At 41.9% G+C, this 26,797-nt stretch overlaps 3 protein-coding genes across 3 annotated transcripts; all 3 read right to left on the reverse strand.

The window, feature by feature from the left end:
• Positions 1 to 1,581: 1,581 nt before the first annotated feature.
• LOC121055593 lies at positions 1,582 to 4,514 on the reverse strand. The gene is made up of 3 exons (XM_040528439.1): positions 4,244 to 4,514; positions 2,809 to 3,023; positions 1,582 to 2,355 (listed from the first exon to the last, which is right to left on the reverse strand). Exons 1-3 carry the CDS (start codon positions 4,512 to 4,514, stop codon positions 1,774 to 1,776), a joined length of 1,068 nt encoding a protein of 355 aa, XP_040384373.1. The 3' UTR covers positions 1,582 to 1,773.
• A 7,481-nt stretch (positions 4,515 to 11,995) lies between these two features.
• On the reverse strand, positions 11,996 to 14,938 carry LOC121055607. Its single transcript, XM_040528488.1, has 3 exons — positions 14,668 to 14,938; positions 13,223 to 13,437; positions 11,996 to 12,769 (listed from the first exon to the last, which is right to left on the reverse strand). Exons 1-3 carry the CDS (start codon positions 14,936 to 14,938, stop codon positions 12,188 to 12,190), a joined length of 1,068 nt encoding a protein of 355 aa, XP_040384422.1. The 3' UTR covers positions 11,996 to 12,187.
• A 7,687-nt stretch (positions 14,939 to 22,625) lies between these two features.
• Positions 22,626 to 25,605, reverse strand: LOC121055611. The gene is made up of 3 exons (XM_040528497.1): positions 25,335 to 25,605; positions 23,854 to 24,068; positions 22,626 to 23,399 (listed from the first exon to the last, which is right to left on the reverse strand). Exons 1-3 carry the CDS (start codon positions 25,603 to 25,605, stop codon positions 22,818 to 22,820), a joined length of 1,068 nt encoding a protein of 355 aa, XP_040384431.1. The 3' UTR covers positions 22,626 to 22,817.
• Positions 25,606 to 26,797: the final 1,192 nt, after the last annotated feature.

A 26,797-nucleotide genomic window follows, 5' to 3' on the forward strand; every position in this document is an offset into this window, starting at 1 on the left:
GCGGCGTGCCATGGCCATGCCGCACGCACGCACTGCGAGTGTTTGTTTAATTGTTTATGTGCTCTACCCCTACCCAAGCAACGAATAGCAGTAGGCTGTCCGTGAGCGTGCTTGCTCAGTTAGTTGGACCGGGCCTTCCCAGAACAACCTTCCTTTTGTTTCGGCCCATTTCGGGTTAACACTTTATTATTTATATTTATAAAGTATTTACTTACTTCCTCAGAACTGTAATCTACGCACTCGCTAACTGCTGCTCCCTCCGTTTCATAATATTAGATGTTTGACTTTTTGCTTCCCATGTTTGATCATTTGTCTCATTCAAAAAAATTATGAAATATTATTTATTTTGCTTGTGACTTACTTTATTATCAAAATAAATTTAAGCACGATTTGTTATTTTTTTATATTTGTACTAAATTTTTAAATAAGACGAATGGTCAAACGTTGCAACTAAAAAAATCAAACATCTTACATTATGAAACGGAGGTAGTAATGTTTAGGTCTGGTATTGTTCTTTCTAAAAAAATTATGTTTAACTTAAAATACATTTAAAAAATAAGTTCAATATTAAATATGCTTTTGAGTAACTTAACCATCAACATAAATGAAAATTCATTTTCATGAAATTACAAGTACTGCATTGTGGAAGAGTAAAAATAAGTAACTATGTGAATAAAAATTCACAAGTAAACACAGCACTTTTTTTTTCTAATACAAGTAAATTCACATCATACAGTTACTAACTAGTTTTCATGTTATTACAAGCAGCTACAGTACTAGAGTACCTCTAAAAAATTGATAGAAATTCTAGTAATTTTTCATAATAACTACGTCCCTAGAGAAGTAAAGAACAAGAATAAATCTAAATAATTTGATGGACATAGTAAATCCAAAGTCAAACATATACTAAAAAAGTTAATAATGTCATTTATTAAATACGAAGGGAGTACTTCTCGACGAGCTCATCTTTTGGTTTTGCTTATACTTATAAGCTAAAATTTAAATATTTAATCTTAAATTTAGAGTTGATTTTAGAGTTTTTTTATTTTAGTTTATTTTTCAGTCTTTGCTTTTAGGTCATAAGAACACATGTCTATAAAAGTTTTAATCATAAATCAATTATCATCTCTAAATACGTCATGTTGTTTTTGCCACAAAAGGCAAAAAGATGAGCAAATCATAAACATAGCCCTACTAGGGAAAGATGAGCTCCCAAATATATATAACTAATACACAGATTTATGAAGTGCTTATTGCACCAAAAAAAACTTTTACAATAGTTTCCTATATATGAATGGTAGATATGAATGGTAGGTGACTAAATAAAATTGATGTTCCGTTTAATTTCCTAGAGTGATTTGGGTCATTTAGTTATTACACTAATTTTAAATTTATACATTTTACATTGGCGTAGAAAAGAATTTCATTTGTTTTTATATTAGTATAGATAGTTTTGTCAAAGTACTTGTTTGTTTCATGATATTTACTCTCTTAATCTCAGCTTTACATACGGGGAAATGATAACACGTGTTCAGTAACTATGGCGTCAAAAACAAACGCTACCAAAAAAACTGCCCTGTAACCACTTACATTCAATTTCGGCATGACAGCTAGCTTAAAAGTTTAATTATTTACACCACCGAGTTTAGCATAAGCTACAAGATCTGTGAAAAATATTCCCAATAGCGTATAATTCTAGTTCATCTCAAAGTTGTTAATTTACAAACAACTTTCACCCGCATCTTGTAAAAAGACTCTCAGTAGAGTATAATTCTAACCCATCAACAAGGTTGACCAAACAACTTTCACCCGCATCTTGTAAATACCACAGCTAATCTCGTCCTCATTAGAGCCTCTAGTGAATGGGGTGAACTTCAAATTGCGACTGACGACATGATTCTGATGAATATTATGGGCATGGATATTCAATATCAACATCTCTTTTCTGGACACTGCTACGACACGTCGCAGCAGCTGCACGACTCTGTCATCACCAACTGCGTTTGGAGAACCGACATCACTGTCATACAGTACAATATCATTCGGAACATCTGTTGTGCAAGCCGTAATTTTCCCATGAAAAACTTCAGAATCTGACAGAATCTTGATCTCAACAGTGCCCTCCAGTGCTTCCTTAACACAAGCAGTTACATGTTCCACCTCACTGAGCCTACTCTCCAAGGTTTCAGTCACAATCTTAAACCGACGAGTGTAGACTTTCATTTCAAGCAATCCTTTACTAAATTCCTTGTCATTGCACTCTTCATTCTCCTTAATCTTCAAATTTATCTCAAAAAATATTTCACCATAAAAAACAATTCCTCTAGTTGGTCCTGTGAGAATTATATCTTCATTCTACAAGAAAAATTACACAAGACGTTAGCCATATGTCACACTAATGATATATATAAAATAAATGATAATTATCCATAGAATATAATAGTATTGTTATTATTTATTAATCACCTTAAACCTGTACGCAGATTCATATTAAATTGATTTGCTAGCAACCTAGGCAAGAATTTGGACTGAGCTCATCAAAATTCACACAATCATTTAATTGCAATAATTATATATGATGACATGATCAATCAAATTAAAATATCATGACATGACTTAATATTTGAATACATAAAAAAAGTAGGTATTTGTGTTTTGTTTGAAACTAGTCCAAGTCATGCATATAGACAACTCAAATGTAGCTAGGTTTAGTATGCCTTTAACTGTACATAACTGTAAAGAAATTAGTTAGATGTATTATGTGAAATAGGAGAGATTAATAGTGTGAAGAGATACTCTTTAAAATACCTCTGACTGGATAACTTGGCAATTGTTCCTATTGCGCCGGAAGATGGTGATGCAGTTAAAATCTAATCCATCTCTAACTATCATAGTCCCATATACATTGATAGGGTAGCCAACATCTGATGATTTTACTTTCAGAGATATTACATTTAACGAGCTAGTCAAAATGTGATCCTCTGGGATAATTGCGTCTGTAAAACGCATTGGACCATATTGCGCTGACAAAATTGAAAATGGAGTTAGTTTGCAACAGGGAAGAATAGTGTGTTAACAAAAGTATACGTTTGATAATGTCTCTAGAGGACAAAAGTTTTCATAAGGTAAACAGGGTTGTCCCTATCTTTTGAGCTGTTACGGAAATACAATTATGAAAATTATTTTAGTTGTTTCAGAAACAAAATTATTGCAGTTGAGAAAGTATCTGGCTACTTTTTAATCTTATATATACTTTAGAAAATCCAACCATACACCTGTCCATTTGCTAAATAAGATCTATGAGGTCAGAGAGAGTATATGTTCAATAGCATACTGCATGGGATATTTTACAACTAGGGAGAAACTGAACTAAATCCATCGCAATATCTGCTCATCTTAGCAAAACCTAAACAGTATGAGCTGTCTAATTCTTCATATAACAGCTTACCTGTGTTTGGCTTGGACCTGCCCGAAATGAGAAAATTGATCATTTGCATCTCATCCACAGGAGGCAAACTACAATTTATTTGCTTGGTACCCCCCCCAATGGCCCCATCATCCCTGACATCGCATGATCTCCCTCCTCATCCACCACCCTGGCTCAAGGACACTAACATTTCAGGCCCCCACACCTAAATGTCACTCACCGTCGGTGTCTAGCCCGTCCAGTGCAAGGTCTCCAATGAGATATAATTTACTGCCAATTTGCATTTTGCAATCACTGGAAAAACAAGACCCTAGCTGCTGGTGGTACTAGCACTGACTATCTATGCCAAAAGTGACAAACAGTCCTTTTGGGCAGTGTGGCAAGTTATCAATTGCAAGATAAGGAGTGGCGAATGATCAAGAGCCACTGTGAAGAGTGGCACATGATCAAATTTCTCCAGTCAGTGAGGATCGCATCTAGTGAATTTTAAGGTAGTTTGCTCCACTAAAAACATCTCCCAAATAGATACATGATAAGATATGAATCGGATATCTTTGATAGAAGGTGAGCAAATCATTTTTTCTGTGCTTATTGCATTGTTTCCTGTTCATGTGCCTGAAACTATTGGCCTGCCTTCACTCCACGTGTTTGATTGGATTATCAAAATCATGTGCATAGTGGGTGTGCGTTGATTTATGGAATATTGCTAGAGATGAGCGTAATCTTGCAGTGTGCTAGAAAAAAAATTGCAGTGTATTGATAACAACAATATGATACACTGGAGTAATAGATTGTTGATGTGGCCATGACACATACTCTCCTTGTCAAGCTCGAAGATGGTGAGGTTTCGGAAGCAGGCGCGCGTGTAGTAGCTGATCCCTGTCTTGGGGTCATGCTCCCAATACTGGGAAGCCAGAGCACTACTCCTCGCCCACCTCTCCTTCACCTCCGGCGTGTCCCGATAACTCGTCGGCCTCGGCCGCCGGGGCTTCAAGGTCTGCTCCCGTCGCTTCTGTTTCGCTGCTTCCGCCGCCGCCTCCTCGTCGTCCTCCTCCACAAACAATGGCAAATCGAAGACATCCTCCATGGTGGTTCTTCAAAACCTAATCCATATGTATATATATTAATAAAATTCATATGTATTTATACTAATAAAATTGAAACATATCGGAAAGACGACGGATGGGAACGAAAAGGCTGGAGAAAGGAATTATTTATATCAAAATAGTAGCAATAGTCTCCCACCTCTTCCTCCTACACCGCCGCCACCGAGCTTGTGGTTGGGGTTAGGGAGCTTGTGGTTGGGGTTAGGGACTTAGGGCCTGTTTGGGGAGCTGGAAATTCTGAGAAGCTAGCTGGAGATTCTGGAAACTTGAGATTCTAAAAAGTTGAGAGGGCTCTGTTTGGGGGAGCTTCTGAGAATTTGCTGGCTAGTGTCCTGAGAGGCTGAATTGTCTGAAATACCCTGAAGTAGATGGGGATTCTGCTTATTTCTACATTGGTTGGTTTAACTACATCAATGTACATAAATGTTTTTATACAATTTTTTAAAAAATGTAAATTGTCATAAAGGTAGTCAAGAAAATTATAATTTCCTTTTTGAAGGCAATAAGAAAGTTAAATTACTTATGTAATAGGTTCCGTGCATATTACTTTGCCACCGCGATGTGTTCATAAATAAAGCACATACAAAATATTGCACTTTGTTGTGTTCATATACTCTTCATCATTGTCACATCTCTCAAAAAGAACATCAGCCAAAGCACTATCACGGATGAAATTACGAAGGGCTATGCAAGCAATTATAATCAACTTTTGCTTCTCCACAGGGTAGCTAGGCATGTGCAACAGAATTCGCTATTTCATCTTCAACACTCCAAATGCACGTTCAATCACATTACGAGGAGAGGAGTGAGCATGATTGAATACCAAACTATTGGAATGTATATGTACAATAGGTGTATTGTTTGTGCTAGGTGAACATGGATTTTCAGCATAACTAGCATAAAAAGAACCCTATACCTGAACAAGTTCCGTTTGAATCATCAAAATAACTAGCAGCAATTTGAGTAACCAAACCAGTTCACCACACATAAAAAATTTCAGATCCGAGCTAAGTGCAAAATAACACTAAAATAGATAAAAGGGGAAGAAGGAAAAAGGAACTCACCCTGTCCAGGTGTAGCACCGGAGGTGGAGGGGGCGAGAGAGGGAGTCACTGAACTCCGGCGAGGGGGACAGGCCCTAACAGCCGGCTAGAGGAGGAGGCCGCTCGTCGAAACTGAAGGAGGACGCCGCGCTCCGACAGAGGAAGGCTCGCCGCGCCCGCGGATCCTGCGCTGGAGAGGTGGCGTCCCGAACTGGGGAAAGAGGAGGCTGCCTGCCCCCGGCAACAGGAGAAGGCCGCCCGTCGCTAGTGGAAGAGACGCCGAGCTCCCTACTCCGGCGAGAGGACGTGGGGAGGAGCAGGACGCCGTCGTCCAGATCCACGGACGAGAGGCCCTTAGGGCTAGGGTTACTCCGGACTTATAAAAGAGAGAGAGAGACGGATGAGGTTGGGGTTCGTAAGTTGAAACCATAACGATATCTGGGCTCGCTAAGGCCCACGGGATTGGAGAAAATAGAAAGAAAAAAAAAGGTAGGGAAATATTTGGGATTCGGAATATATATAAGAGAAACAAAATAAGGAAGGAAAATAGGAAAAAATGCGAATAGGTGTTTTTTATACTAGAACTCACCAAATCACCTATTGGGAAATGGAACTTGTAGTCTCCCGAGGGCACTCTTTCGATCTCGAACAAAACAAGCAACGGATTGAGCGCGCTAGCGCGAAAGCGTTAGCACGCGCATCCGTTTTCTTGCTTCTAATCCAAAATGCTAGTTGCCTTGTAACGCATAGACTTCCGTGTTTGTCCCATCGACGAAGGCCAATGAGACTACTATAACCACTGAGATTGTAGAGCAGGTACTAGTATTGTGGATTGATTCATTTCAGTTAAAAGACCCGACGTGGCAAAGCCTTGCGTTAAAATAGTACTCGATGTAGTTCGTCGCCATCCACTCCTCTCTTGATATATAATCCAGTTTCTGCGATGGCCCCCAATAGCATATCCTCTCAATCGATCGATCTTCAATTAGCCTACATCATCACCACATCAATATAATGAATAGACGGATCATATCAAATATCACCATCATCATCGACTAAACTGTACTGCATAACTATCAAGCATGCATGGCATATCTAGAATATATATTAAATTATAATGGTATATCTACAAATAGATGAACTGTAACGGTATATTTCAAAACCTTAAAAATTGTAATGACATGGATCCAATTAACCCTAAATTATAATGGCATATGTATGAATATGTGAATTGTAATGGCATATTTTAAAACCGTAAAAAATATAATAGCATGGACGATCCAATTAACCATATTGAAGGGTTAATTGGGTCAGGTCATCATCATCAGACGACGACAAGAAGATCAGTATATCAAAATGTATGTACGATGATCAATCAAATGATAAACATTACAATGAAGCATGCATATGGATCAGTACTTAGGTGTTAACCCCCCTACCCAGCGACCAGCGAGCTTGGCATGGCGCGGCCATGCTCAAAGCAGACATGCGGCGTCGCGGTGATATGGGCTGGTCCACGAGTAGCGCGGGCGTGAGAGATGGAGGGGAGGCAGATCATTGTCTGGGCAGAGCCACATCACGTAGCCGCCACTTTCTTAGCAACCTCTGTCGTCCGCTGCTCGGCTGCTGCAGGCTCCAAGTGTAGCTGGCTCGCCGCCGCCGGTCACCCAGGGCACGGCGCTAGCGTAGACGACCGGTGGCGGATCCAACATGGGAGCGGCGGGGTCTCGAGCCCCTGCTACCCCCGTTAAATCTATTGGAGCCCCCATAAAGACCCCCCTAAAATTTTATGGTGAAGATTAGTAGAAACGGGGGCTGAAACTCTATCTAATTTGTTCAGACCCCCCTAATCTCGTTGGCTAGATCCGTCAATGTAGATGACTGACTCGTTGAACGCCGCTCCCGTCGCCAGATCCTTCCGAAGCACGCTGTCAGCGAACTACCTGACAGTGAGGCGAGCGGCATCGCGAAGACGGCTGAGAAGATGGGAGCGGAGGGTGTGCCGGATACGCTACAGTCAACACTGCAAGGCGAGGAGAATATGGCCCGTCCAGAGCAGGTGGGTCGGCCCAACAAGCGCTACGGTGGCGGGTGCATGTGTAATAATTTTTTGGAATTTTGAATTTTATTTATTAAATAATTTACAAATTTAATTTTGCATTTCAAAAATCACAAAACTAACATTCTGCCGCTCTCTATGAGGGCGGAAAGGTGACGTGGCAAACGGTCACTCGGTTGCGAGCAATAGCCGTAACAGCGACACGGCGAATTTTGCTTTTAGGCCCTTTCCGCCGGCAAGGGCCTAAATGCAAATTTGCCGCGCTGCCAAGGAAAAGGAATTCTACGATTGAACCAAGAATTTTTCGATTAAACCGTGGTTTGATACATATATGTATATCGTATGTAATTGTTTAATAATAAGAACTAGCTTAGCTCAGTGGCCACCATTTCACTCTTTCATTTAGAAGACTAAGGGTCGAATTCAACCAAGAGCATATTTTTTTGATTTTTTCTCAGGCTTGCAAAAAATAGGAAGAAATATCCTTTGGCAAGGATTTGATCTCGAGTCTTCTAGATAGGAGAAGAAGAGGATGACCACTGAGCTAAGTAGTAGTATTGATCAGAAAACTTCATACATCATAGATATATGTATTAAACCACGGTTAAATCGTGAAATTTTCGGACGGCGTGGCAAATTTTGCACTTAGGTCCTTGCCGCCCTTACAGAGGGCGGAAAGGGTCTAAAAGCAAAATTCACCGTGTCGCCGTTTACGGCCGTTGCTCGCTACCGAGTGGTCGTTTGCCACGTCACCTTTCCGCCCTCCTAGAGGGCGGCAGGAGGTTAGTTTTGTGATTTTTTTGAAATGCAAAATTAAATTTGTAAATTATTTAATAAATAAAAAATTCAAAAAATTCTAATAGCTAGACTAGTGAAGAGGAGAAAATGGACATTTGACCACATTCAAAAGGCGGTTTCGCCAGAATGCCATCCCGAAAACGCGTTTCGGTAAAATGCCATACCGAGCAAAGGTTTACAGCCATTTTGCCATTTTTCTGGTTTTATTCAATTTCTTAATTTTTTTGCCTCATCCACCGGATGGGCTAACCAAATTGTCCCTCGGTCGATCTGTTACAAAACAGACCGACGTCGCGGCGCCTCCCGGTGGTGGGTGAAGGAGACGTCGACGTCACCGCCGGCTGCGAGCGCGGCGAGGGGTTGCTAGCCTAGATAGCCGCTGCCGCTGCTGACGAGTACGCGCCTCCTCTCCTCCATCTCTCTCTCTCTTCATGAGGGGAGCGTGAGATCTGCAATAGCATCGCAGCTTCAATGGCGAAGTACCTAGCCGAAGGATTCGAAGACGGCGTGGAGGCCATAGCCGATGGAGCGGATGTCTACCCGGAAGGCGCGGAGGCCGGGCAGTGCGTGGAGGAGGAGCCGCGGCAGCCCATCTGAGGGCCAATTTGGTCGACCCATCCAGTGGACGAGGCCAAAAAATTGAGAAATTGAATAAAATGAGAAAAATGGCAAAATGGCTGTAAGCCGCTTGGAATGGTATTTTAGCGAAACGCGTTTTCAGGATGGCATTATGGTAAAACCGCTTTTTGAACGTGGCCAAATGTCTATTTTCTCAGTGAACAGGGTATAAATATGTAACAGAACAGGGAGAGGAGGCTGGCGGGGAACACGCGGTGGCGTAGGCAGCGGCAGCTCGATCCGGTCGGATTGAGATGTTCTTGTATCGTGTTCTTACCGGTTCATCAATACCATCTGCTATTTTCCCTCTGGTTTCTCACACATGCATCCTCGACGGCGCAAGCCGCGTGGTTGCTGCCGGCGACGCCCGGTCACTGGAGGCGTAGGTCGCAGGCCGGCGTGACGGTAGGCCATGGCGCGAGCAGCAAGGGGCTAGGACGTGGTCCGCGCGGACGCACGGTCACGCGGGCCGCGCAGCGGAAGGCCGTCCGCCGCCGGCAGCAGCGCACCAAAGTCCCAGGCGGCATGCCACACCTCGAAGCACACATCCTCGACGGCGCGAAGATGCGGTCGGCGCCGGCGCACGCCGCGTCGTTGCTGTCGTCGACGTCTGGTCACTGGAGGCGTAGGTCGCAGGCGTGACGATAGCCCATGGTGCGAGCAGCAAGGGACTAGCGCGTGGTCGGCGCGGACGCACGGACACGCGGAGGCGGTGCGGCCGCTCAGGGGAAGGCCGTCCGCCGCCGGCAGCTGCGCACCAAAGTCTCAGGCGGCATGCCACACCTCGAAGCACGCATCCTCGATGGCGCGAAGATGCGGTCGGATCCGGCGCACGCCGCGTCGTTGCTGCCGTCGACGCCCGGTCACTGGAGGCGTAGGTCGCAGCCGTGACGGTAGGCCATGGCGCGAGCAGCAAGGGGCTAGGGCGTGGTCGGCGCGGACGCACGGACACGCGGAGAAGTTGCGGCCGCGCAGGGGAAGGCCGTCCGCGCCGGCAACAGCGCACCAAAGTCTCAGGCGGATGCCACACCTCATGCACGCTTCCTCGACTGCGCGAAGATGTGGTCGGCGACGGCGCACGCCGTGTATGCATGCACGATGCTGCCGGCTGTGGATCTGGCCGGACGAACGGGAAGATCGAATAGCTAGCAGGTAAGTAACCCTAGCGAGCGGTACGGTGTGGAGAGCACCGTGAAGGTAAGCTAGGGCTCTGGCCTACCTGGATCTAATTAAGCTGCGGAACAAACCTCGATCGATTTCGCGAAATGGAAGCAACCAGCCAGAACAAGAGGAAAAAAATGGTGCGAAAAAATAAAGAGAGAGAGAGAAGTACCGGAGGCGGAGGAGGAGAGGAGGAGACGGCGGCGTGCCATGGCCATGCCGCACGCACGCACTGCGAGTGTTTGTTTAATTGTTTATGTGCTCTACCCCTACCCAAGCAACGAATAGCAGTAGGCTGTCCGTGAGCGTGCTTGCTCAGTTAGTTGGACCGGGCCTTCCCAGAACAACCTTCCTTTTGTTTCGGCCCATTTCGGGTTAACACTTTATTATTTATATTTATAAAGTATTTACTTACTTCCTCAGAACTGTAATCTACGCACTCGCTAACTGCTGCTCCCTCCGTTTCATAATATTAGATGTTTGACTTTTTGCTTCCCATGTTTGATCATTTGTCTCATTCAAAAAAATTATGAAATATTATTTATTTTGCTTGTGACTTACTTTATTATCAAAATAAATTTAAGCACGATTTGTTATTTTTTTATATTTGTACTAAATTTTTAAATAAGACGAATGGTCAAACGTTGCAACTAAAAAAATCAAACATCTTACATTATGAAACGGAGGTAGTAATGTTTAGGTCTGGTATTGTTCTTTCTAAAAAAATTATGTTTAACTTAAAATACATTTAAAAAATAAGTTCAATATGAAATATGCTTTTGAGTAACTTAACCATCAACATAAATGAAAATTCATTTTCATGAAATTACATGTACTGCATTGTGGAAGAGTAAAAATAAGTAACTATGTGAATAAAAATTCACAAGTAAACACAGCACTTTTTTTTTTTCTAATACAAGTAAATTCACATCATACAGTTACTAACTAGTTTTCATGTTATTACAAGCAGCTACAGTACTAGAGTACCTCTAAAAAATTGATAGAAATTCTAGTAATTTTTCATAATAACTACGTCCCTAGAGAAGTAAAGAACAAGAATAAATCTAAATAATTTGATGGACATAGTAAATCCAAAGTCAAACATATACTAAAAAAGTTAATAATGTCATTTATTAAATACGAAGGGAGTACTTCTCGACGAGCTCATCTTTTGGTTTTGCTTATACTTATAAGCTAAAATTTAAATATTTAATCTTAAATTTAGAGTTGATTTTAGAGTTTTTTTATTTTAGTTTATTTTTCAGTCTTTGCTTTTAGGTCATAAGAACACATGTCTATAAAAGTTTTAATCATAAATCAATTATCATCTCTAAATATGTCATGTTGTTTTTGCCACAAAAGGCAAAAAGATGAGCAAATCATAAACATAGCCCTACTAGGGAAAGATGAGCTCCCAAATATATATAACTAATACACAGATTTATGAAGTGCTTATTGCACCAAAAAAAACTTTTACAATAGTTTCCTACATATGAATGGTAGATATGAATGGTAGGTGACTAAATAAAATTGATGTTCCGTTTAATTTCCTAGAGTGATTTGGGTCATTTAGTTATTACACTAATTTTAAATTTATACATTTTACATTGGCGTAGAAAAGAATTTCATTTGTTTTTATATTAGTATAGATAGTTTTGTCAAAGTACTTGTTTGTTTCATGATATTTACTCTCTTAATCTCAGCTTTACATACGGGGAAATGATAACACGTGTTCAGTAACTATGGCGTCAAAAACAAACGCTATCAAAAAAACTGCCCTGTAACCACTTACATTCAATTTCGGCATGACAGCTAGCTTAAAAGTTTAATTATTTACACCACCGAGTTTAGCATAAGCTACAAGATCTGTGAAAAATATTCCCAATAGCGTATAATTCTAGTTCATCTCAAAGTTGTTAATTTACAAACAACTTTCACCCGCATCTTGTAAAAAGACTCTCAGTAGAGTATAATTCTAACCCATCAACAAGGTTGACCAAACAACTTTCACCCGCATCTTGTAAATACCACAGCTAATCTCGTCCTCATTAGAGCCTCTAGTGAATGGGGTGAACTTCAAACTGCGACTGACGACATGATTCTGATGAATATTATGGGCATGGATATTCAATATCAACATCTCTTTTCTGGACACTGCTACGACACGTCGCAGCAGCTGCACGACTCTGTCATCACCAACTGCGTTTGGAGAACCGACATCACTGTCATACAGTACAATATCATTCGGAACATCTGTTGTGCAAGCCGTAATTTTCCCATGAAAAACTTCAGAATCTGACAGAATCTTGATCTCAACAGTGCCCTCCAGTGCTTCCTTAACACAAGCAGTTACATGTTCCACCTCACTGAGCCTACTCTCCAAGGTTTCAGTCACAATCTTAAACCGACGAGTGTAGACTTTCATTTCAAGCAATCCTTTACTAAATTCCTTGTCATTGCACTCTTCATTCTCCTTAATCTTCAAATTTATCTCAAAAAATATTTCACCGTAAAAAACAATTCCTCTAGTTGGTCCTGTGAGAATTATATCTTCATTCTACAAGAAAAATTACACAAGACATTAGCCATATGTCACACTAATGATATATATAAAATAAATGATAATTATCCATAGAATATAATAGTATTGTTATTATTTATTAATCACCTTAAACCTGTACGCAGATTCATATTAAATTGATTTGCTAGCAACCTAGGCAAGAATTTGGACTGAGCTCATCAAAATTCACACAATCATTTAATTGCAATAATTATATATGATGACATGATCAATCAAATTAAAATATCATGACATGACTTAATATTTGAATACATAAAAAAAGTAGGTATTTGTGTTTTGTTTGAAACTAGTCCAAGTCATGCATATAGACAACTCAAATGTAGCTAGGTTTAGTATGCCTTTAACTGTACATAACTGTAAAGAAATTAGTTAGATGTATTATGTGAAATAGGAGAGATTAATAGTGTGAAGAGATACTCTTTAAAATACCTCTGACTGGATAACTTGGCAATTGTTCCTATTGCGCCGGAAGATGGTGATGCAGTTAAAATCTAATCCATCTCTAACTATCATAGTCCCATATACATTGATAGGGTAGCCAACATCTGATGATTTTACTTTCAGAGATATTACATTTAACGAGCTAGTCAAAATGTGATCCTCTGGGATAATTGCGTCTGTAAAACGCATTGGACCATATTGCGCTGACAAAATTGAAAATGGAGTTAGTTTGCAACAGGGAAGAATAGTGTGTTAACAAAAGTATACGTTTGATAATGTCTCTAGAGGACAAAAGTTTTCATAAGGTAAACAGGGTTGTCCCTATCTTTTGAGCTGTTACGGAAATACAATTATGAAAACTATTTTAGTTGTTTCAGAAACAAAATTATTGCAGTTGAGAAAGTATCTGGCTACTTTTTAATCTTATATATACTTCAGAAAATCCAACCACATACCTGTCCATTTGCTAAATAAGATCTATGAGGTCAGAGAGAGTATATGTTCAATAGCATACTGCATGGGATATTTTACAACTAGGGAGAAACTGAACTAAATCCATCGCAATATCTGCTCATCTTAGCAAAACCTAAACAGTATGAGCTGTCTAATTCTTCATATAACAGCTTACCTGTGTTTGGCTTGGACCTGCCCGAAATGAGAAAATTGATCATTTGCATCTCATCCACAGGAGGCAAACTACAATTTATCTGCTTGGTACCCCCCCAATGGCCCCATCATCCCTGACATCGCATGATCTCCCTCCTCATCCACCACCCTGGCTCAAGGACACTAACATTTCAGGCCCCCACACCTAAATGTCACTCACCGTCGGTGTCTAGCCCGTCCAGTGCAAGGTCTCCAATGAGATATAATTTACTGCCAATTTGCATTTTGCAATCACTGGAAAAACAAGACCCTAGCTGCTGGTGGTACTAGCACTGACTATCTATGCCAAAAGTGACAAACAGTCCTTTTGGGCAGTGTGGCAAGTTATCAATTGCAAGATAAGGAGTGGCGAATGATCAAGAGCCACTGTGAAGAGTGGCACATGATCAAATTTCTCCATTCAGTGAGGATCCCATCTAGTGAATTTTAAGGTAGTTTGCTCCACTAAAAACATCTCCCAAATAGATACATGATAAGATATGAATCGGATATCTTTGTCTAATCTTTGATAGAAGGTGAGCAAATCATTTTTTCTGTGCTTATTGCATTGTTTCCTGTTCATGTGCCTGAAACTATTGGCCTGCCTTCACTCCACGTGTTTGATTGGATTATCAAAATCATGTGCATAGTGGGTGTGCGTTGATTTATGGAATATTGCTAGAGATGAGCGTAATCTTGCAGTGTGCTAGAAAAAAAATTGCAGTGTATTGATAACAACAATATGATAGACTTTAGTAATAGATTGTTGATGTGGCCTTGACACATACTCTCCTTGTCAAGGTCGAAGATGGTGAGGTTTCGGAAGCAGGCGCGCGTGTAGTAGCTGATCCCTGTCTTGGGGTCGTGCTCCCAATACTGGGAAGCCAGAGCACTACTCCTCGCCCACCTCTCCTTCACCTCCGGCGTGTCCCGATAACACGTCGGCCTCGGCCGCCGGGGCTTCAAGCTCTGCTCGCGTCGCTTCTGTTTCGCTGCTTCCGCCGCCGCCTCCTCGTCGTCCTCCTCCACAAACAATGGCAAATCGAAGACATCCTCCATGGTGGTTCTTCAAAACCTAATCCATATGTATATATATTAATAAAATTCATATGTATTTATACTAATAAAATTGAAACATATCGGAAAGACGACGGATGGGAACGAAAAGGCTGGAGAAAGGAATTATTTATATCAAAATAGTAGCAATAGTCTCCCACCTCTTCCTCCTACACCGCCGCCACCGAGCTTGTGGTTGGGGTTAGGGAGCTCGTGGTTGGGGTTAGGGACTTAGGGCCTGTTTGGGGAGCTGGAAATTCTGAGAAGCTAGCTGGAGATTCTGGAAACTTGAGATTCTAAAAAGTTGAGAGGGCTCTGTTTGGGGGAGCTTCTGAGAATTTGCTGGCTAGTGTCCTGAGAGGCTGAATTGTCTGAAATACCCTGAAGTAGATGGGGATTCTGCTTATTTCTACATTGGTTGGTTTAACTACATCAATGTACATAAATGTTTTTATACAATTTTTAAAAAATTGTAAATTGTCATAAAGGTAGTCAAGAAAATTATAATTTCCTTTTTGAAGGCAATAAGAAAGTTAAATTACTTATGTAATAGGTTCCGTGCATATTACTTTGCCACCGCGATGTGTTCATAAATAAAGCACATACAAAATATTGCACTTTGTTGTGTTCATCAAGCACATAGCAAAATACTACTTCGCCAATACCATATGTACACCAAGCACATAACAAAGAACAACCTAAACCACTTTCATCTTTCTATATATTGCGTCCTCTGTCCGCCATCAAAGCATTTGCAATAAAATCTCGAAAGACGCACATATCACCATCATTGGATGTGGTGCTAACATAATTGTCTTCTTCTTCAGGTGTATTGATAGGTGGCATATACTCTTCATCATTGTCACATCTCTCAAAAAGAACATCAGCCAAAGCACTATCACGGATGAAATTACGAAGGGCTATGCAAGCAATTATAATCAACTTTTGCTTCTCCACAGGGTAGCTAGGCATGTGCAACATAATTCGTTATTTCATCTTCAACACTCCAAATGCACGTTCAATCACATTACGAGGAGAGGAGTGAGCATGATTGAATACCAAACTATTGGAATGTATATGTACAATAGGTGTATTGTTTGTGCTAGGTGAACATGGATTTTCAGCATAACTAGCATAAAAAGAACCCTATACCTGAACAAGTTCCATTTGAATCATCAAAATAACTAGCAGCAATTTGAGTAACCAAACCAGTTCACCACACATAAAAAATTTCAGATCCGAGCTAAGTGCAAAATAACACTAAAATAGATAAAAGGGCAAGAAGGAAAAAGGAACTCACCCTGTCCAGGTGTAGCACCGGAGGTGGAGGGGGCGAGAGAGGGAGTCACTGAACTCCGGCGAGGGGGACAGGCCCTAACAGCCGGCTAGAGGAGGAGGCCGCTCGTCGAAACTGAAGGAGGACGCCACGCTCCGACAGAGGAAGGCTCGCCGCGCCCGCGGATCCTGCGCTGGAGAGGTGGCGTCCCGAACTGGGGAAAGAGGAGGCTGCCTGCCCCCGGCAACAGGAGAAGGCCGCCCGTCGCTAGTGGAAGAGACGCCGAGCTCCCTACTCCGGCGAGAGGGCGTGGGGAGGAGCAGGACGCCGTCGTCCAGATCCACGGACGAGAGGCCCTTAGGGCTAGGGTTACTCCGGACTTATAAAAGAGAGAGAGAGACGGATGAGGTTGGGGTTCGTAAGTTGAAACCATAACGATATCTGGGCTCGCTAAGGCCCACGGGATTGGAGAAAATAGAAAGAAAAAAAAGGTAGGGAAATATTTGGGATTCGGAATATATATAAGAGAAACAAAATAAGGAAGGAAAATAGGAAAAAATGCGAATAGGTGTTTTTTATACTAGAACTCACCAAATCACCTATTGGGAAATGGAACTTGTAGTCTCCCGAGGGCACTCTTTCGATCTCGAACAGAACAAGCAACGGATTGAGCGCGCTAGCGCGAAAGCGTTAGCACGCGCATCCGTTTTCTTGCTTCTAATCCAAAATGCTAGTTGCCTTGTAACGCATACACTTCCGTGTTTGTCCCATCGACGAAGGCCAATGAGACTACTATAACCACTGAGATTGTAGAGCAGGTACTAGTATTGTGGATTGATTCATTTCAGTTAAAAGACCCGACGTGGCAAAGCCTTGCGTTAAAATAGTACTCGGTGTAGTTCGTCGCCATCCACTCCTCTCTTGATATATAATCCAGTTTCTGCTATGGCCCCCAATAGCATATCCTCTCAATCGATCGATCTTCAATTAGCCTGCATCATCACCACATCAATATAATGAATAGACGGATCATATCAAATATCACCATCATCATCGACTAAACTGTACTGCATAACTATCATGCATGCATGGCATATCTAGAATATATATTAAATTATAATGGTATATCTACAAATAGATGAACTGTAACGGTATATTTCAAAACCTTAAAAATTGTAATGACATGGATCCAATTAACCCTAAATTATAATGGCATATCTATGAATATATGAATTGTAATGGCATATTTTAAAACCGTAAAAAATATAATAGCATGGACGATCCAATTAACCATATTGAAGGGTTAATTGGGTCAGGTCATCATCATCAGACGACGACAAGAAGATCAGTATATCAAAATGTATGTACGATGATCAATCAAATGATAAACATTACAATGAAGCATGCATATGGATCAGTACTTAGGTGTTAAGCCTCCTACCCAGCGACCAGCGAGCTTGGCACGGCGCGGCCATGCTCAAAGCAGACATGCGGCGTCGCGGTGATATGGGCTGGTCCGCGAGTAGCGCGGGCGTGAGAGATGGAGGGGAGGCAGATCATTGTCTGGGCAGAGCCACATCACGTAGCCGCCACTTTCTTAGCAACCTCTGTCGTCCGCTGCTCGGCTGCTGCAGGCTCCAAGTGTAGCTGGCTCGCCGCCGCCGGTCACCCGGGGCACGGCGCTAGCGTAGACGACCGGTGGCGGATCCAACATGGGAGCGGCGGGGTCTCGAGCCCCTGCTACCCCCGTTAAATCTATTGGAGCCCCCATAAAGACCCCCCTAAAATTTTATGGTGAAGATTAGTAGAAACGGGGGCTGAAACTCTATCTAATTTGTTCAGACCCCCCTAATCTCGTTGGCTAGATCCGTCAATGTAGATGACTGACTCGTTGAACGCCGCTCCCGTCGCCAGATCCTTCCGAAGCACGCTGTCAGCGAACTACCTGACAGTGAGGCGAGCGGCATCGCGAAGACGGCTGAGAAGATGGGAGCGGAGGGTGTGCCGGATACGCTACAGTCAACACTGCAAGGCGAGGAGAATATGGCCCGTCCAGAGCAGGTGGGTCGGCCCAACAAGCGCTACGGTGGCGGGTGCATGTGTAATAATTTTTTGGAATTTTGAATTTTATTTATTAAATAATTTACAAATTTAATTTTGCATTTCAAAAATCACAAAACTAACATTCTGCCGCTCTCTATGAGGGCGGAAAGGTGACGTGGCAAACGGTCACTCGGTTGCGAGCAATAGCCGTAACAGCGACACGGCGAATTTTGCTTTTAGGCCCTTTCCGCCGGCAAGGGCCTAAATGCAAATTTGCCGCGCTGCCAAGGAAAAGGAATTCTACGATTGAACCAAGAATTTTTCGATTAAACCGTGGTTTGATACATATATGTATATCGTATGTAATTGTTTAATAATAAGAACTAGCTTAGCTCAGTGGCCACCATTTCACTCTTTCATTTAGAAGACTAAGGGTCGAATTCAACCAAGGGCATATTTTTTTTGATTTTTTCTCAGGCTTGCAAAAAATAGGAAGAAATATCCTTTGGCAAGGATTTGATCTCGAGTATTCTAGATAGGAGAAGAAGAGGATGACCACTGAGCTAAGTAGTAGTATTGATCAGAAAACTTCATACATCATAGATATATGTATTAAACCACGGTTAAATCGTGAAATTTTCGGACGGCGTGGCAAATTTTGCACTTAGGTCCTTGCCGCCCTTACAGAGGGCGGAAAGGGTCTAAAAGCAAAATTCACCGTGTCGCCGTTTACGGCCGTTGCTCGCTACCGAGTGGTCGTTTGCCACGTCACCTTTCCGCCCTCCTAGAGGGCGGCAGGAGGTTAGTTTTGTGATTTTTTTGAAATGCAAAATTAAATTTGTAAATTATTTAATAAATAAAAAATTCTAATAGCTAGACTAGTGAAGAGGAGAAAATGGACATTTGACCACATTCAAAAGGCGGTTTCGCCAGAATGCCATCCCGAAAACGCGTTTCGGTAAAATGCCATACCGAGCGAAGGTTTACAGCCATTTTGCCATTTTTCTGGTTTTATTCAATTTCTTAATTTTTTTGCCTCATCCACCGGATGGGCTAACCAAATTGTCCCTCGGTCGATTTGTTACAAAACAGACCGACGTCGCGGCGCCTCCCGGTGGTGGGTGAAGGAGACGTCGACGTCACCGCCGGCTGCGAGCGCGGCGAGGGGTTGCTAGCCTAGATAGCCGCTGCCGCTGCTGACGAGTACGCGCCTCCTCTCCTCCATCTCTCTCTCTCTTCATGAGGGGAGCGTGAGATCTGCAATAGCATCGCAGCTTCAATGGCGAAGTACCTAGCCGAAGGATTCGAAGACGGCGTGGAGGCCATAGCCGATGGAGCGGATGTCTACCCGGAAGGCGCGGAGGCCGGGCAGTGCGTGGAGGAGCCGCGGCAGCCCATCTGAGGGCCAATTTGGTCGACCCATCCAGTGGACGAGGCCAAAAAATTGAGAAATTGAATAAAATGAGAAAAATGGCAAAATGGCTGTAAGCCGCTTGGAATGGTATTTTAGCGAAACGCGTTTTCAGGAAGGCATTATGGTAAAACCGCTTTTTGAACGTGGCCAAATGTCTATTTTCTCAGTGAACAGGGTATAAATATGTAACAGAACAGGGAGAGGAGGCTGGCGGGGAACACGCGGTGGCGTAGGCAGCGGCAGCTCGATCCGGTCGGATTGAGATGTTCTTGTATCGTGTTCTTACCGGTTCATCAATACCATCTGCTATTTTCCCTCTGGTTTCTCACACATGCATCCTCGACGGCGCAAGCCGCGTGGTTGCTGCCGGCGATGCCCGGTCACTGGAGGCGTAGGTCGCAGGCCGGCGTGACGGTAGGCCATGGCGCGAGCAGCAAGGGGCTAGGGCGTGGTCCGCGCGGACGCACGGTCACGCGGGCCGCGCAGGGGAAGGCCGTCCGCCGCCGGCAGCAGCGCACCAAAGTCCCAGGCGGCATGCCACACCTCGAAGCACACATCCTCGACGGCGCGAAGATGCGGTCGGCGCCGGCGCACGCCGCGTCGTTGCTGTCGTCGACGTCTGGTCACTGGAGGCTTAGGTCGCAGGCGTGACGATAGCCCATGGTGCGAGCAGCAAGGGGCTAGCGCGTGGTCGGCGCGGACGCACGGACACGCGGAGGCGGTGCGGCCGCTCAGGGGAAGGCCGTCCGCCGCCGGCAGCTGCGCACCAAAGTCTCAGGCGGCATGCCACACCTCGAAGCACGCATCCTCGACGGCGCGAAGATGCGGTCGGATCCGGCGCACGCCGCGTCGTTGCTGCCGTCGACGCCCGGTCACTGGAGGCGTAGGTCGCAGCCGTGACGGTAGGCCATGGCACGAGCAGCAAGGGGCTAGGGCGTGGTCCGCGCGGACGCACGGACACGCGGAGGCGTTGCGGCCGCGCAGGGGAAGGCCGTCCGCGCCGGCAGCAGCGCACCAAAGTCTCAGGCGGATGCCACACCTCATGCACGCTTCCTCGACTGCGCGAAGATGTGGTCGGCGACGGCGCACGCCGTGTATGCATGCACGATGCTGCCGGCTGTGGATCTGGCCGGACGAACGGGAAGATCGAATAGCTAGCAGGTAAGTAACCCTAGCGAGCGGTACGGTGTGGAGAGCACCGTGAAGGTAAGCTAGGGCTCTGGCCTACCTGGATCTAATTAAGCTGCGGAACAAACCTCGATCGATTTCGCGAAATGGAAGCAACCAGCCAGGACAAGAGGAAAAAAATGGTGCGAAAAAATGAAGAGAGAGAGAGAGAAGTACCGGAGAGGAAGTACTGGAGGCGGAGGAGGAGAGGCGGAGACGGCGGCGTGCCATGGCCATGCCGCACGCACGCACTGCGAGTGTTTGTTTAATTGTTTATGTGCTCTACCCCTACCCAAGCAACGAATAACAGTAGGCTGTCCGTGAGCGTGCTTGCTCAGTTAGTTGGACCGGGCCTTCCCAGAACAACCTTCCTTTTGTTTCGGCCCATTTCGGGTTAACACTTTATTATTTATATTTATAAAGTATTTACTTACTTCCTCAGAACTGTAATCTACGCACTCGCTAACTGCTGCTCCCTCCGTTTCATAATATTAGATGTTTGACTTTTTGCTTCCCATGTTTGATCATTTGTCTCATTCAAAAAAATTATGAAATATTATTTATTTTGCTTGTGACTTACTTTATTATCAAAATAAATTTAAGCACGATTTGTTATTTTTTTATATTTGTACTAAATTTTTAAATAAGACGAATGATCAAACGTTGCAACTAAAAAAATCAAACATCTTACATTATGAAACGGAGGTAGTAATGTTTAGGTCTGGTATTGTTCTTTCTAAAAAAATTATGTTTAACTTAAAATACATTTAAAAAATAAGTTCAATATTAAATATGCTTTTGAGTAACTTAACCATCAACATAAATGAAAATTCATTTTCATGAAATTACAAGTACTGCATTGTGGAAGAGTAAAAATAAGTAACTATGTGAATAAAAATTCACAGGTAAACACAACACTTTTTTTTTCTAATACAAGTAAATTCACATCATACAGTTACTAACTAGTTTTCATGTTATTACAAGCAGCTACAGTACTAGAGTACCTCTAAAAAATTGATAGAAATTCTAGTAATTTTTCATAATAACTACGTCCCTAGAGAAGTAAAGAACAAGAATAAATCTAAATAATTTGATGGACATAGTAAATCCAAAGTCAAACATATACTAAAAAAGTTAATAATGTCATTTATTAAATACGAAGGGAGTACTTCTCGACGAGCTCATCTTTTGGTTTTGCTTATACTTATAAGCTAAAATTTAAATATTTAATCTTAAATTTAGAGTTGATTTTAGAGTTCTTTTATTTTAGTTTATTTTTCAGTCTTTGCTTTTAGGTCATAAGAACACATGTCTATAAAAGTTTTAATCATAAATCAATTATCATCTCTAAATACGTCATGTTGTTTTTGCCACAAAAGGCAAAAAGATGAGCAAATCATAAACATAGCCCTACTAGGGAAAAGATGAGCTCCCAATTATATATAACTAATACACAGATTTATGAAGTGCTTATTGCACCAAAAAAACTTTTACAATAGTTTCCTATATATGAATGGTAGATATGAATGGTAGGTGACTAAATAAAATTGATGTTCCGTTTAATTTCCTAGAGTGATTTGGGTATTACACTAATTTTAAATTTATACATTTTACATTGGCGTAGAAAAGAATTTCATTTGTTTTTATATTAGTATAGATAGTTTTGTCAAAGTACTTGTTTGTTTCATGATATTTACTCTCTTAATCTCAGCTTTACATACGGGGAAATGATAACACGTGTTCAGTAACTATGGCGTCAAAAACAAACGCTATCAAAAAACTGCCCTGTAACCACATACATTCAATTTCGGCATGACAGCTAGCTTAAAAGTTTAATTATTTACACCACCGAGTTTAGCATAAGCTACAAGATCTGTGAAAAATATTCCCAATAGCGTATTATTCTAATTCATCTCAAAGTTGTTAATTTACAAACAACTTTCACCCGCATCTTGTAAAAAGACTCTCAGTAGAGTATAATTCTAACCCATCAACAAGGTTGACCAAACAACTTTCACCCGCATCTTGTAAATACCAAAGCTAATCTCGTCCTCATTAGAGCCTCTAGTGAATGTGGTGAACTTCAAACTGCGACTGACGACATGATTCTGATGAATATTATGGGCATCGATATTCAATATCAACATCTCTTTTCTGGACACTGCTACGACACGTCGCAGCAGCTGCACGACTCTGTCATCACCAACTGCGTTTGCAGAACCGACATCACTGTCATACAGTACAATATCATTCGGAACATCTGTTGTGCAAGCCGTAATTTTCCCATGAAAAACTTCAGAATCTGACAGAATCTTGATCTCAACAGTGCCCTCTAGTGCTTCCTTAACACAAGCAGTTACAAGTTCCACCTCACTGAGCCTACTCTCCAAGGTTTCAGTCACAATCTTAAACCGACGAGTGTAGACTTTCATTTCAAGCAATCCTTTACTAAATTCCTTGTCATTGCACTCTTCATTCTCCTTAATCTTCAAATTTATCTCAAAAAATATTTCACCATAAAAAACAATTCCTCTAGTTGGTCCTGTGAGAATTATATCTTCATTCTACAAGAAAAATTACACAAGACGTTAGCCATATGTCACACTAATGATATATATAAAATAAATGATAATTATCCATAGAATATAATAGTATTGTTATTATTTATTAACCACCTTAAACCTGTACGCAGATTCATATTAAATTGATTTGCTAGCAACCTAGGCAAGAATTTGGACTGAGCTCATCAAAATTCACACAATCATTTAATTGCAATAATTATATATGATGACATGATCAATCAAATTAAAATATAATGACATGACTTAATATTTGAATACATAAAAAAAAGTAGGTATTTGTGTTTTGTATGAAACTAGTCCAAGTCATGCATATAGACAACTCAAATGTAGCTAGGTTTAGTATGCCTTTAACTGTACATAACTGTAAAGAAATTAGTTCGATGTATTATGTGAAATAGGAGAGATTAATAGTGTGAAGAGATACTCTTTAAAATACCTCTGACTGGATAACTTGGCAATTGTTCCTATTGCGCCGGAAGATGGTGATGCAGTTAAAATCTAATCCATCTCTGACTATCACAGTCCCATATAGATTGATAGGGTAGCCAACATCCGATGATTTTACTTTCAGAGATATTACATTTAACGAGCTAGTCAAAATGTGATCCTCTGGGATAATTGCGTCTGTAAAACGCATTGGACCGTATTGCGCTGACAAAATTGAAAATGGAGTTAGTTTGCAACAGGGAAGAATAGTGTGTTAACAAAAGTATACGTTTGATAATGTCTCTAGAGGACAAAAGTTTTCATAAGGTAAACAGGGTTGTCCCTATCTTTTGAGCTGTTACGGAAATACAATTATGAAAATTATTTTAGTTGTTTCAGAAACAAAATTATTGCAGTTGAGAAAGTATCTGGCTACTTTTTAATCTTCTATATACTTCAGAAAATCCAACCATACACCTGTCCATTTGCTAAATAAGATCTATGAGGTCAGAGAGAGTATATGTTCAATAGCATACTGCATGGGATATTTTACAACTAGGGAGAAACTGAACTAAATCCATCGCAATATCTGCTCATCTTAGCAAAACCTAAACAGTATGAGCTGTCTAATTCTTCATATAACAGCTTACCTATGTTTGGCTTGGACCTGCCCCAAATGAGAAAATTGATCATTTGCATCTCATCCACAGGAGGCAAACTACAATTTATCTGCTTGGTACCCCCCCCCAATGGCCCCATCATCCCTGACATCGCATGATCTCCCTCCTCATCCACCACCCTGGCTCAAGGACACTAACATTTCAGGCCCCCACACCTAAATGTCACTCACCGTCGGTGTCTAGCCCGTCCAGTGCAAGGTCTCCAATGAGATATAATTTACTGCCAATTTGCATTTTGCAATCACTGGAAAAACAAGACCCTAGCTGCTGGTGGTACTAGCACTGACTATCTATGCCAAAAGTGACAAACAGTCCTTTTGGGCAGTGTGGCAAGTTATCAATTGCAAGATAAGGAGTGGCGAATGATCAAGAGCCACTGTGAAGAGTGGCACATGATCAAATTTCTCCAGTCAGTGAGGATCCCATCTAGTGAATTTTAAGGTAGTTCTCCAGTCAGTAGGATCCCATCTAGTGAATTTTAAGGTAGTTTGCTCCACTAAAACATCTCCCAAATAGATACATGATAAGATATGAATCGGATATCTTTGATAGAAGGTGAGCAAATCATTTTTTCTGTGCTTATTGCATTGTTTCCTGTTCATGTGCCTGAAACTATTGGCCTGCCTTCACTCCACGTGTTTGATTGGATTATCAAAATCATGTGCATAGTGGGTGTGCGTTGATTTATGGAATATTGCTAGAGATGAGCGTAATCTTGCAGTGTGCTAGAAAAAAAATTGCAGTGTATTGATAACAACAATATGATAGACTAGAGTAATAATTAGATTGTTGATGTGGCCATGACACATACTCTCCTTGTCAAGGTCGAAGATGGTGAGGTTTAGGAAGCAGGCACGCGTGTAGTAGCTGATCCCTGTCTTGGGGTCATGCTCCCAATACTGGGAAGCCAGAGCACTACTCCTCGCCCACCTCTCCTTCATCTCCGGCGTGTCCCGATAACTCGTCGGCCTCGGCCGCCGGGGCTTCAAGCTCTGCTCCCGTCGCTTCTGTTTCGCTGCTTCCGCCGCCGCCTCCTCGTCGTCCTCCTCCACAAACAATGGCAAATCGAAGACATCCTCCATGGTGGTTCTTCAAAACCTAATCCATATGTATATATATTAATAAAATTCATATGTATTTATACTAATAAAATTGAAACATATCGGAAAGTCGACGGATGGGAACGAAAAGGCTGGAGAAAGGAATTATTTATATCAAAATAGTAGCAATAGTCTCCCACCTCTTCCTCCTACACCGCCGCCACCGAGCTTGTGGTTGGGGTTAGGGAGCTCGTGGTTGGGGTTAGGGACTTAGGGCCTGTTTGGGGGAGCTGGAAATTCTGAGAAGCTAGCTGGAGATTCTGGAAACTTGAGATTCTAAAAAGTTGAGAGGGCTCTGTTTGGGGGAGCTTCTGAGAATTTGCTGGCTAGTGTCCTGAGAGGCTTAATTGTCTGAAATACCCTGAAGTAGATGGGGATTCTGCTTATTTCTACATTGGTTGGTTTAACTACATCAATGTACATAAATGTTTTTATACAATTTTTAAAAAATTGTAAATTGTCATAAAGGTTGTCAAGAAAATTATAATTTCCTTTTTGAAGGCAATAAGAAAGTTAAATTACTTATGTAATAGGTTCCGTGCATATTACTTTGCCACCGCGATGTGTTCATAAATAAAGCACATACAAAATATTGCACTTTGTTGTGTTCATCAAGCACATAGCAAAATACTACTTCGCCAATACCATATGTACACCAAGCACATAACAAAGAACAACCTAAACCACTTTCATATTTCTATATATTGCGTCCTCTGTCCGCCATCAAAGCATTTGCAATAAAATCTCGAAAGACGCACATATCACCATCATTGGATGTGGTGCTAACATAATTGTCTTCTTCTTCAGGTGTATTGATAGGTGGCATATACTCTTCATCATTGTCACATCTCTCAAAAAGAACATCAGCCAAAGCACTATCACGGATGAAATTACGAAGGGCTATGCAAGCAATTATAATCAACTTTTGCTTCTCCACAGGGTAGCTAGGCATGTGCAACAGAATTCGCTATTTCATCTTCAACACTCCAAATGCACGTTCAATCACATTACGAGGAGAGGAGTGAGCATGATTGAATACCAAACTATTGGAATGTATATGTACAATAGGTGTATTGTTTGTGCTAGGTGAACATGGATTTTCAGCATAACTAGCATAAAAAGAACCCTATACCTGAACAAGTTCCATTTGAATCATCAAAATAACTAGCAGCAA

This window comes from Oryza brachyantha, chromosome 10 (genome assembly GCF_000231095.2).
Source record: "Oryza brachyantha chromosome 10, ObraRS2, whole genome shotgun sequence".
Taxonomy (NCBI): domain Eukaryota; kingdom Viridiplantae; phylum Streptophyta; class Magnoliopsida; order Poales; family Poaceae; genus Oryza; species Oryza brachyantha.

Coding starts and splice junctions, on each gene's coding strand:
- LOC121055607 (XM_040528488.1), bottom strand. CDS start 14,938: ATGGAGGATGTCTTCGATTTGCCATTGTTTGTGGAGGAGGACGACGAG. Junction 13,438..14,667: donor CTTCGACCTTGACAAGGAGA/GTATGTGTCAAG, acceptor CAATTTTGTCAG/CGCAATATGGTCCAATGCGT. Junction 12,770..13,222: donor GCCAAGTTATCCAGTCAGAG/GTATTTTAAAGA, acceptor TTTTTCTTGTAG/AATGAAGATATAATTCTCAC.
- LOC121055611 (XM_040528497.1), bottom strand. CDS start 25,605: ATGGAGGATGTCTTCGATTTGCCATTGTTTGTGGAGGAGGACGACGAG. Junction 24,069..25,334: donor CTTCGACCTTGACAAGGAGA/GTATGTGTCATG, acceptor CAATTTTGTCAG/CGCAATACGGTCCAATGCGT. Junction 23,400..23,853: donor GCCAAGTTATCCAGTCAGAG/GTATTTTAAAGA, acceptor TTTTTCTTGTAG/AATGAAGATATAATTCTCAC.
- LOC121055593 (XM_040528439.1), bottom strand. CDS start 4,514: ATGGAGGATGTCTTCGATTTGCCATTGTTTGTGGAGGAGGACGACGAG. Junction 3,024..4,243: donor CTTCGAGCTTGACAAGGAGA/GTATGTGTCATG, acceptor CAATTTTGTCAG/CGCAATATGGTCCAATGCGT. Junction 2,356..2,808: donor GCCAAGTTATCCAGTCAGAG/GTATTTTAAAGA, acceptor TTTTTCTTGTAG/AATGAAGATATAATTCTCAC.